This window comes from Pagrus major, chromosome 15 (assembly GCF_040436345.1).
Source record: "Pagrus major chromosome 15, Pma_NU_1.0".
NCBI lineage: Eukaryota > Metazoa > Chordata > Actinopteri > Spariformes > Sparidae > Pagrus > Pagrus major.
The window spans coordinates 4,726,461-4,738,596 of record NC_133229.1 but is presented as its reverse complement, the minus strand read 5'-3'; the positions used below and the strand labels follow the sequence as shown (position 1 = coordinate 4,738,596).

Here is a 12,136-nt window from a genome sequence, read left to right as displayed (position 1 = left end):
GAAAGTATTGTATTGTAAACCCGTGAGACAACACTGTAATGCATGTAAAGAATTCTACTTTTCTACTGCTTTGCCATGAAATACATTAAGGAGATCCAATAGAACCTCTTACATGTTGAAAACACACACTGTGTGCTGCTATCGGCCCGCATACAGTAGCTCTTCCTGGCTGTTCCTCTTCACATACATCTCTTGGCCAAAATTTATCTTAAAGGAGACACATGATGCTCATTTTCAGGTTAATAACTTGATTTTAGGTTACTACTAGAATAGGTTTACATGCTTTAATGCTCAAAAGATTCATCAGTTTTTTCATACTGTTCAGTGCTGCAGCACTGGATTTATTGGAGGTGAAAGAAGACTTCAATGGTAGCAACCATGGCCATTTTAGATTAAACTGGGACCTGGCCAGAGACATGGGAGCTATTTACAGTATAATGACATTGGACACAGTTCAATGGTATCTAGAGTATGTTTAAGAAAAGAAGTAGGTGTAATATCCAACAAGCAAGATGAGCAGTACAAGGGTCATGATGAGAGATTCATAAAAAGCATTTCAGACCTTCCAGCAAATGTGAAAATCTGCCAGAATGATCAGATGATACAGAGGAGGGAGCAGTCATTCATCATATGTCCTGTCCTTGATAAAAACGGCAAGAAATTTGCTGCTGTCTAAGTAAAAAAACAGGAATACCAGAGGCTGGGATTATATCCGTTTTATTGATGATCTCAAATAAAACCGTGGGGCTGCTTTCACTGGGACTGAGCTTACCCTTAATCTTAATGTTATAACTTTGAAAAAAGCTCTTTTAAGATAGAGAAACACTCCTCAAGGACTTGGTAAAGTCATGTGAATCATTCTTTACCACATTCGACAGCTCTGAACATGGGATTAGCAATTACATGACAGATGATTGCACAAGAATAGATGCAGACATTATTGGAGATGGCTTTCAGTGTAATGAAATTACCTGAACATGGAAAGTATAGGCATTAAACTTTTACTCTACAGCTCATCTGTTACAGTGAGGCAAAAGAGGACCAGACGCAAAACACAAAGAGGCAAAAAAAAAAAAAGCAGGCAACAAAAAGGCAACAAGGATAATTCAAGTAAACTAAAGGCGACAAACCATAGAGCAATGTGGAACAAATCAGAAATACTGGGAAAACACACAGGCGAGTAGGCTCCTAACCCAAAGACTTCTAGCATAGATCAACTGTATGAAAGTGAAAATGATCCTATTAATTGTATTTGTTGTTTTACTGCACATTTTACAAACAAACACTACATGAAGTAAAAATTGATGAAGAGGAAAAAAAGTTATTGTTCACTATGTGCGCTGCCACACTGCTGTGATGTAATGTGTGTTTATGTCAGCAAACTCGGGCTATGTGGATCTTGCCCAAGTTCCCAACTTGGACAGCCGTTCATTGCAGTTTTCCATATCGGAGGTCGTGTTTTTTTTCCGAGTTCCGAGTACAATGGAATGCACCATTAAATACACAGGAATGATTAACTATAGGAAGACAGGTGAGCAGGAAAAAGGTTGGGACAAAAACAGACAAAGACAGCAAGTGGAAAGTAAAACATGACACATGAGGATTAACTTTCAACATAAAATAGGAAATCACAAAACTAAAAACTCAAACCATGACATCATCATCATATGTACATAAATTATGCACATCAAATATACAGACATTAATTTAAGTTAATCAAAACCATTGTGAGAAAATGCACTTTGCAATACTTGTGTGCTGTATATGTATTTGGTTTCTTACTCCTCAGTCCAAGAGGTTTGATCAGACACAGCAGAACACTGTATAACCTTGGACTACTTTTCAGTATATGATCGTGTGTGTTTATCTCCACGTGTCAGACAGAAAAAACAGCCTTTTATTTTCATTAATTAATGTCATTAAACTCCAGAGTCAAAGTTTAGTGTTAAATGCACAATCCCATTCAGAAAGAAACAGCATTCAGCCAGGCCTCTCATGTTTTTAACTGTTATATATGTTTTTATCACAATGTAGTAGTGTGTTTTTTGAACTATTGTATGTGTTGTTTTCTTTATATTAAGTTTAGGATGCCCATTAACATCAGACAAAGGGATTGCTGATAAATACTAGCTGTTAAAGCTAACCCGGGTGCATTTACATTTGTTTGAATGTTGATTAATGCACACTGTCCCTTTTTCAAAAACTAAAGAATTAAAGCTGATGTGCTGGAGGGTCTTTGGATAACGCTGGGAATTTAGAGGCTGGAAATTAACAATTCACAATTAATGAAACAGTTATGAGCCTAATTGTCTATGCTCGAGGCACAGAAAAACTCACCTGAGCATAACAAAGTAACAACAAACAAATTAAAGTATATTTCACAAAAATCCTGAATCCAGAGTGGGTGGCACACTGTCTTTTTCAAATGTTTTTCAATTTTGTCTGCTGTCATGTTCCCGCATTGTCTCATGCTTAACAATCTCATAATTGATTTTAAGGCTGTGTTCCTGAGAGATAGAATACAATTAGTGTAACTCAGTCTACCATTAGGGGTTCTATAAAAGAATTCTCAAACAGATACCCAGGGAGCTTTTCCACAGCAGATATTTCGACTTGTCATTGCAGGAATAGCACAGGTGTAACTAATGACATTAACAAAGGATCAGGGACCAGTGAATTATCATGCATGATGGGAATATTAATGTTACTATATCTGTGTTTTTTCTGTTGTTGAAAAAATGTCTATACTGAAAACAGTCTGTGTTACTTAACATCAACACCTGGCATCGAAGCAATTAAATGTCTTGCTTGTAGTTTAACTGTGAAATATATGTTGTTTATCCAGTAGCCAATCAGATGTGTGAAGTATGTGTGTGAGAGAGAGACAGGGAGAGAGAGAGTATGTATGCATAAAGTAATTATGTACAAACAGAAACCTGTAATGAGGATGGAAGTAGAGCAAAATGGCTTCTTCTGCCATCATGAATGATGGTTTTAAAATAATGCCTGTTTAAACACTCTCATTTGCTCAAGTCTTCCAAATATGCAGAACCCATCCTGTGCAGGCTCAGATGTGGATGTGGAACTGAATAGTGAATCATTGATTGAACGTTGTGCAGTGACTTCAGTCAGTCAACCAATTCAGATTCCCATCTCTGCCTTTCCTTTAACTTGGAATAGACACCAAAGTGTTAAATTGTGGGTCAAGTGCTATCTATAATTTCCCCAGAGCTGAGGCTTCTTTGAGTATTGGTTGGTGTTTGTACTAGACTTAATTAGTAACGAAGTTGAGCGCCCCCTTCTCTGGAGATAATCATTAGATATATTGTCAACATTTGGCATATTCTGACACGTCTGACCTTCTGCTATGTCATTCCAGCAGAATCACATAATTTAGTGCCAATAAGCAGTAACTGGCAGACATTTTGTGTCAGCAAATGAGCTTTTTAGAGTCAGACAAATTTGTCTGATTTGCTGCTGAGGTCTCATTTCAGTGGAGCGGATCGTTAAATGAAAAAATATTTCATTAACAAGGCAGAAGTGTGCTGTTTAGAGAAGAAAAGTGTGATTATGTGATTACACCCTGCTCCTTGTGACACTTACTTGACCCTGTTTTTTAATCAGTGAGTAATTGGATTCATGGTTGGCCAAATTACTTCCTTTCTACCAGCTCCCTCTTTGACTCCTTGTTTTAAACACAATTAAAAGCACTTTGAACAATAGGGGAAGCTTTAAAGAAAACTTTTACTGCTGGAAAGATGGTCTTTTCATAGAACTGGGCCGTCTATGAAGCAGAAAGAGGCAGATATTTTTGAAATTGGTGCTTCATGAACAGAGAAAATGGACTGTGGTATTTCCTTTTTTGCTCACAGGTAGAAAACACACATCTATTTCTCGAGCCAGGTGCATTGGAGAGGGACGAGTAGACCAAAAGTTGCAAACAAACTCTCACACACATTTATTTGCGACTTCTCGGTAATAGACCTTCATCAGGCAAATCGTTCTTGTCAATGAGAACCCATCTTAAATAGGGAATAGCTGAACATGAAATATAAAAAGATAAATAACAAATACCAGTTCCTTATATGAAAGTAAACATCCCATATATTACTTAGCGCTAGATAAACTGTAACAAGCATAAATGTACACATAAGTGTTCACATAAATAGGTAAATTCATGTTAAGTCCTCAAGGCTGAACTGCAATAACAGATAATTACGAAACCTCATGATAAATACAATGTCTGATAAAAAAAAAAAAAAAAAAAAACATGCAGTCTCAATGTCTTCTTTATAAAAATGATGTTTCTGAAGGCTTTTGACTGGGCCACCCTCCCTACCTGGAGTGGTGGCCATGATAAACTACTCAAACAAGCATGAGGATTACTGGATTCATAACAACACCACATGAAAGCGATTTGTAGCATTGTATAGTTCATTGTCCGCTGTTATTGCTCTGTTCTTTGTTTGTTCAGCCACGACCATTAAAAGAAACGTTAACCGTTTACTCCCAACGCTAGCAGAGACCAGGACAAATGTCTTGTGCAAACCACCTACTCTCTCTGGCCAACCAACCACTGCTGGGTGAACGCGTCACTAACTGTGCGCCGCTTGTGATATTTTCCAGGAAAGTCGCCACCGACACCCAGTGCACATCTTTGGTATTACAGCAAATGTAAGGGCTTTCATCAGTGGGCCATAGGCGCAATCATCATTGTGTTACCTCATTCAGCGACAGATAGTGACTTAACAGATATTTATTTACATGAAAATCTTCGAGATTACTTAGCAATTTTTTTTTTTACTTTACTTTAATATTACTTTGAGGTTCAGTTGAAAATCAGCAGTTTTCATTCAAGTTGATTCTTTTGTATTCTAATGTTCCATCCATTTCCCCCTTGCTGTCTTGTGCCAGCTTGCAAACAAACCTCACTCTGACCTAGTGTCCAGAACAACTTTTGAAAGCTCTGCCCTGCATATATATTGCTTGTGTATATATTTGGTAAATCTGTTTTTACCCAACGAGGATATCTCACTCTTTTGATTTATGCAGTCCTTTCATTGGGACCTTGCTCCCCCTCCCCCTCCTCCGCCATTGCTGGAGAAAAAAAGGAGATTGCTCCTATTTGTCAGTGTCACTCGCAACAGACAAGCACTCTGAAAATTGATGCCTGTGCGTGAGCTCGGTGGCCAGTCGGAACTTTTGCCTCAGAGGTTGAAAACTCTGTGGTTTTGTTAGTATGGTCCTTATAAATTATGTTATTTTTTATGGTTGCTTTAGTCTGTTCAGTTTTCTTGTTTTGAATGAATTAAAACTGGTCCAAAAATCAACCTAATCCCAATTTAAGGTTGGTATGATTGATATTTTTATAATATCAGTGTGTCAAATGACAATGTTGAATATGTGAGGCAGAGAAAGAAAATCAACCAACTCTGCAGCTCCCCTCAGCTTTAAAGAGCCTCAGCTCATTGTTCAGCTGCAAGGCGGCACATTTACTGTTTCAGTACAGTCTTGTAGAGGTGCTGACAAAAAAGCTCTGACGACCCACTATCTGCTCAACACCAAACAACAGATTAGAAACTAGCTGGTGAACATGGTGAAGCATTTAGAGGCTAAAGAGCCAGTGGAGACAAGAGACTTAAAATCAAGGTTATAGGAAATTGGATTTACTTTAACCAGGCTTCCTTTACTGCTCCTTAACTGCTCTGTTTGCCAACAATTTTGCACAACAGCTTAAAAAGGTGGTGATGTGTCAATGTGGTGTTCACAACAAGTGGCTCAAAAAATAAGTTATTGCAGTTGTAAGTGCCTCATTTGCTGTGAGACAGTTATTTCAGGATCAGTGCCATCTGGTAATTTAGATCATATGCATGTAAATGAACATTTAAAGAATCAATGTTCAACATTCATTAACAAAAGAAACATTCAGTATAATACAAGCCAGGGAACCTTGCCTCCTCTTTATCCTTTTATCACAGGTAACAATGGTAAAGCTCCAGCAGTGTGAGACAAACCACTCGAGGCAGAGATAACTTATGAGCCTCCTGCTGCAGCTCTTTTACCTTTTGTCAGCTACTTTTACAGAACACCTGCATGGAAAAGAATTATGAGCAAATATCTCCACCAGTAGGATGACATCACTTTAAAGCTCCACTCATTCACCACTTGTTTTAGTTGGCTGTGATCAATGAGTTCTTAATGAAACAGTCCACCCACCTACGGTTTAACTAAAGGTTATAATGGTCCTCATCATAATTTGACACTACGGCAACAAATCATGGATGCATTAAATGAAATGCTGCCTCCAAGAAAAAAGTGTTAACCTACGCTTCTACATGCTGATCACTCTGACGGCCTGTTGTCATGAGAAAATTGAATCGTTTTGATTTGTCACATGGCTACAGAATAATTGTGTGATAAATAACAGCAAGATTGATGCACCGCAGGGGAGTTTTGGGGGTAAATCGGCACTGAATTACACAAGCAAGATTTCCTGTCTGCAGTGTTTTCTGTTTAGACTCTTAAGCATATTGCTCTTCTGGCCCAATTCACTGATGTCACAGCAGGTGTTTCCCATCGGCTGTCGAAGATAAAGTATCTTCTTTGATATCATGGATTGGGAAGCAGCCAGAAGTGCAATATGCTTGGAACCAGACAGCTACCATCATGGTCCACAGCTCGAATAATTGTTGGTGGACGATGACTCAGGCTGTATTGAACTCTCTCAACACAAAATCCAATTATTTCCCATCAGAAAATTGTTCTCTGAATGAGTATTTTCACTTTTCTTATTGTTTATTGATGATGTGTGTTTTAGGCAACTGATAAGGACACAGGGAATTACAGTAAGATGGCATACCGCCTGATTATCCCACCCACAGCAGAGGGCCAGGACAGCTTCGTCATCGAGACCTACACAGGAATCATCAAGTCAGCCATGAAGTTTCGAAACATGCGCAGGTCCTACTTCACATTTCAAGTTATCGCCACAGACGACTACGGAAAAGGTCTGAGCAGCAGTGCCGAAGTGGTGGTGAGTATCCAACATGGTGCATTCTATAGTATGTACCATATGCATATGTATAATAATCAATATATATACTGCACATGCGAACACGCTCTGTTAGTCCTTGACTTATATGTCACCTGCACACCAGTGGCATATTGATTTGATAGCTTCCACAGCACAGTATCTCTGCAGAGACCAGCATGGAATTGGTTTGCAGTGTCACCTGTCTCTCATTGGGGAGCGCAGCAAAGCCTGTGAAAGCAATGTCTTCTGTGGCTCTTGAGGAGCTTTGCCAAGTCTAAGGAAATTGTTAGAATTATATAATTTTACTCATCTTGGATAGGGCTTTTCAATATTTTTAAAGCTTGGGGTGGTGAGATTAAAGAAACCAGCAAGATCAAGCTACATTTTTGAAGTATCCAAAGTCCCACCCCTTCCCTTCATGTTTCCCTCCATAGCCATTCTTTCCAAAATGCATGAAAGCATACTGACTGCACTGACTGCCCTGTAGCTTTCCCTGACACAGCTGGAAGATGTGTGTGAGCGGCTACAGCTAGCTACAATCAACAAGCTAAGAAGAAGGCATACTTTATTAACCCCCATGGGGAAATTAAGTATTTTTGCTCTATTGTTATTTTTTTCACACAAAGGCCCCTAATACACATGCACAAACAGGACCTATACACAGACATTAATGTATGGCTGGTGGCCTAGTAGTTACTGCTTTCTGCTGTGGTGTCTGCTTACTTACTGGGTTAGCCACTGAACGAAACTGTTGCTGCTGCAGCAGCTCTGTTCTTTGGCTCAGAGGCTGTCTGCATTGTCCTACTAGGTTAGCTGCTGAACTCAGGGGTTTACGTACTGTGAGCACAGTGCATTATTGTTATTGCTAACCTTATCCATTTCTCTGCCATTTTTTATATTATATTTTATATTTTTATATATTTTCAGAATTACAACTGAAAACCAAAGCGAAACAGATTTATTTCACAGTGGTTTATAGCCATACTAGTTGCTTCCCCCTATTTCCAGTCTTTGTACCAAGCTAAGCTAACCGACTGCTAGCTGTAGCATTATTTTCAACTTTGAGATATGAAAGCAAAAAAGCACTGTCCCCAAGACATTTATGCTTTTATAGAATAGACTTTGTGATAGGGTACTAAGTATGGTACTAAATCACTGCAGTACCCTTTAATCATGTTACCTGTTTTATAGAGCAATGTTTTATGGAGCAGAATTGGAGGCTCTTTAACCAACAATTTTGTCAATATATCAAAAAAAAAAATGCCCCCCTTGGAAAACAGCCACAAACTGCAGATTTGATTTATTTATTTTGGCGAGACCTCTGCTTTGTTTTTCTTTGTAATAATTTGTTCATTATGAGCGTATGTGATGTTTTTTTAACTACTCAGTACTGAATGTTTTGTTCCAGTCTATTGAATTACTCACAGCAGGTACAGGACACTCAACACGTGGCCTCTGTCACTGGCTGATGATCTCATTAAACTCTCTCTTTCAGGCATGCGTATTAACTCCGTACGCATTATGTTCATCTGTGTCTGTTCGTGTTTGTATGTGTGTGTGTGTGTGTGTGTGTCTATTTGTTTGTCTAAATGTGTGTTTGTGTGTCCCTCACCCCTGTGTGCATTTCTTTTTCCTAATAATTTCTCCATGCACCCGCTGTGATCGAGCTCAGCTTTGCCCCCAATTCAATGCTTATCTTTCCTGAGTGTGGGCAGGCTTATTTTTCGTTCCAGTGAAATATGTCTGGCTAACAAGCCTCTAACGAGACAGAAGGAGGGTCTGGGACATTGCCTGGATATGAGAGAGAAGCGAGTGCTTAACCATGGTGCTCGTTAATTTTCAAGGGGAAACCTAATTTCACAGGAGCCGCATGGGAGATTTGGCTTCAGAGCACAGAGGCTGCTGCCTATGTACTTAACTGCGGCATCAGAATTAGGTCCTGTTAAGTTTGCCGCATGGCACCAATACAAGCAGGCAATTAGAGAGTCTCATTTGGTCCACCGCAAGAAGCATTAGAATGAGTTGACAAAACTCACAGTTGGACATGTGAATAACTTTTTCGGCTGTCTGTTTCACTTTTTGGTCCCCTCTCTCTTTCCCCTTATCCTACTCTTTCTCAGGTTTCTGTGGTCAATGCGTTGGACATGCAAGTTGTTGTGTCCACTGTCCCACCCACATTAGTGGAAGAGAAGAAGGAGGAACTCATTAAGTAAGACAACATTTAACATGAAATATGAAACCAAATTATCCTGTTGAATGAAAAACAAACAATATCTGTGTTTTAATGCTGGGCAATATGGACCAAAATTTATATTTTGGTATTTTCTATGTGGGCTAAATGTTCAGATGTAAATAAAAGTCACATCTGATGTCACAAGAACCTTTATTAAAACAGACTGTGTTCGCACATATCACTGGTGCTACAGAGGTTGAAAGTTTGCAGCACAGCCCATACTAGTATCAAGTAAAAGGATGTGTCTATATCCACTGCCCTCCACTCAGTCTTCATGCACCTGGAGAAAAAGAACAAAAAATTAAAAAGTTAGTGTCGACCCCCAACATAGAATTACAAATCTGTGTTGGGAGTAGACACAAAGAGACTTTGTCCACATTATATAGGTCTTGTGTATCACTGCGCTGTCTCACTGTCACATAATAGACTACAACTACCAAGTGGGAGAGCATTGCGCTATGATTCACCTCACACACAAACAGGCACACGGACCCTCACCTCACACAAACGAGCAGCTCTGTTTCACACACATGCAGCGCAATGCTGTATTGCAGGGGAGCTACTGCGGTAATTTAATTCATGGCACAGACAGCTGTTGGCTTTGCATGTGCAACATATAGGTCTCTGTGGCACTGTAGACTAATTAACAGACTAATTAAAACATAGTAGCAGCGCTGTGTCTCCCTCAGTGTTGCAGGAGAACTTGTGAGTAATTGAGGGGAAACTGTGCAAAGAGTGTGAAGTTACATAGCAAACATCACACTATATTATATCATTTGAAATATATTGATATATCTTACAAAGTTGACAAAGTGCCCAGCCCTGCTGTGTTTGCTTAATGCCAGGAGTAAATATTTGTGTTAATATTTTATAAAGCAAGCTTCTGTGATAAGAAGGAGAAATAGACTTAAAATAAACAGATGTATCTCACCACTCGTGTCCGTGGAACCTATTACTTTCTAGTACACATCCCTGCCTCCTAATACTCCTTTTGAGAGATAGCGCTGGTAGAATTGACACTGCAACATTAATTGCAAATTTATGAGTAATGCTTTTCCCACTCTGATATGAGGTGAACTTGGTTCAACGTGTCACCTTTATTTGCATATAAAATTGTTTTTGAAAGGCTGGAGTGACATGTATAATTCAGCAGTGCCAAACAACTTTTGAAAACAAACACGGGCTAATAAAAATGAAATGTTCGGTAAAACTTTTCAATTTTGTACGTTCAATACCCATTGATTATTCATTAAGATCATGGATTAGCCGAGGAGACAATTAAGTCCATCCTCTGGAGTCTGGTTTCCTAGTCTAAATTAATTGATGATAGAGATTCATAAAACATCTTTTTGCAGCTCTTGGGGCACAGTGTTTAATCTAATTAGTCAATCTGAAAGGCAAATAGGTGTTATAGTTGTTTTTCTTAAGAGCTCGCTGTGTCTCCCACACATGCGACACTGAAGCCTGAAAAACACACACATTAGTCATGTTAAGCTCTTTGCAGTAATGTCTTTTGAGGGGGTCTGAGATTTTGCACAGCACTGGTGATGATCCAGAGCCATTTTACCTGAGTGCTCAAACTGTTTATCCACCTTGGCAAAGGCAGACGGCAAGGCTTTCCTTTATTGGCTGTAATTTGAGGTGTGGATTTCTCTCGGCCTGAAAAGGATTATCGGCGCCTTGTTTGCCAAGAGCCCAGTGTGTGGAAGAAAAAAGCTGCCCGATGGGACAATCATTGCCAGAGTGGAGTACTTAAGATTGGTGACTCTCATATTGCTTTTGGAGACAGAGGTGCCAGATCTGTTTTGAACTAATGTGAACCTGGATTTTGGCTCATAAAGTCTAGTCATTAATTACTTTTTAATATTTATGCTTTCTTTGACTTGTGGTTTTCTGTTGGTTTCAGTATTCTGGAGCGCCACGTCCAGGACCAGATTCCAGGTGCCAAGGTGATAGTAGAGTCCATCGGGCCACGTCGTCACGGCGATGGCTATGAACTAGAGGACTACAGTAAGTCGGACCTGATGGTGTACGCCATTGACCCGCTCACGAACAGGGCAATTTCGCCGAAGGAGCTCTTCAAGTGAGTGGATGTTTTTTATTACAGAAAGTACAGTCGACCCCATTTGGTTTAAATTGATGTCCTAATGTCCCCGCCGCGCTGCATGTTTTCCCCGCAGTCACTCTTTATCGTTACCCTCCGCCCGTACAGTGAGTCAGCAAATGACTCTTTCTCAGACCCCCCTTGGCTCCATTTTTTTCACACTCTTCACTTTCTTCAAGACTTATACTTACTGATTATCCTGCAGGGACACCAAATCTTTCATATGTCACAGAGAAGGGGCAAATACAGGGGAGAAAAAGGAGTAGGTGAGGTTTATTGAGGGACAACTTGAAAGTGAAGCAGGGAGTATTTCAATCAGTCCATCAACCTGTCACACAGGTTCTCCTAAGAGCCTGGAGATATGCCAGCAATACATTTATTCCCTTTATTTGGGGACATAGAGATAGAGAGATTTTCTGTGTTTTTGACCACTGAGAGGCCTTGTTGGCAGGCTATTAAAGCAAAACAGAAAAAGTGCTTACAAGACACTTTTCCATCCCACCAGTAGGAAAAAAAAAAGTCTTTGGCCTTGGCTGGCACTTGAGGACAATCTTGTCCCCACCTTTCTCACCTTTCTCAACCGATCAGGCTTCAATCTGCAAAAGGCGACTCCATCAGAGCATGGGAGTTGCCAATCAATGGGAAATCACCCCCATCTGAGTCGTCCCCTTCCCTCTCGACCAATTTGCTCTCCTGCTTATCTCACATTGAGCTATCTGGCTCCAGCCTCTGTCTTTATTTCTTTTTATCTATCATTACTGCCAAT

The 12,136-nt window shown here is 39.7% G+C and overlaps 1 protein-coding gene across 1 annotated transcript in view; it reads left to right on the top strand.

Annotated features, from left to right (window-relative positions):
- Positions 1-12,136, top strand: part of LOC141009331 (protocadherin-15-like) — a 195,457-nt gene that overhangs the window by 162,045 nt on the left and 21,276 nt on the right. The window contains exons 28-30 of the mRNA XM_073481880.1: positions 6,818-7,033; positions 9,154-9,242; positions 11,173-11,349. Of these exons, the coding sequence (XP_073337981.1) occupies positions 6,818-7,033; positions 9,154-9,242; positions 11,173-11,349 (482 nt within the window). The remainder of the gene's footprint in view (positions 1-6,817; positions 7,034-9,153; positions 9,243-11,172; positions 11,350-12,136) is intronic.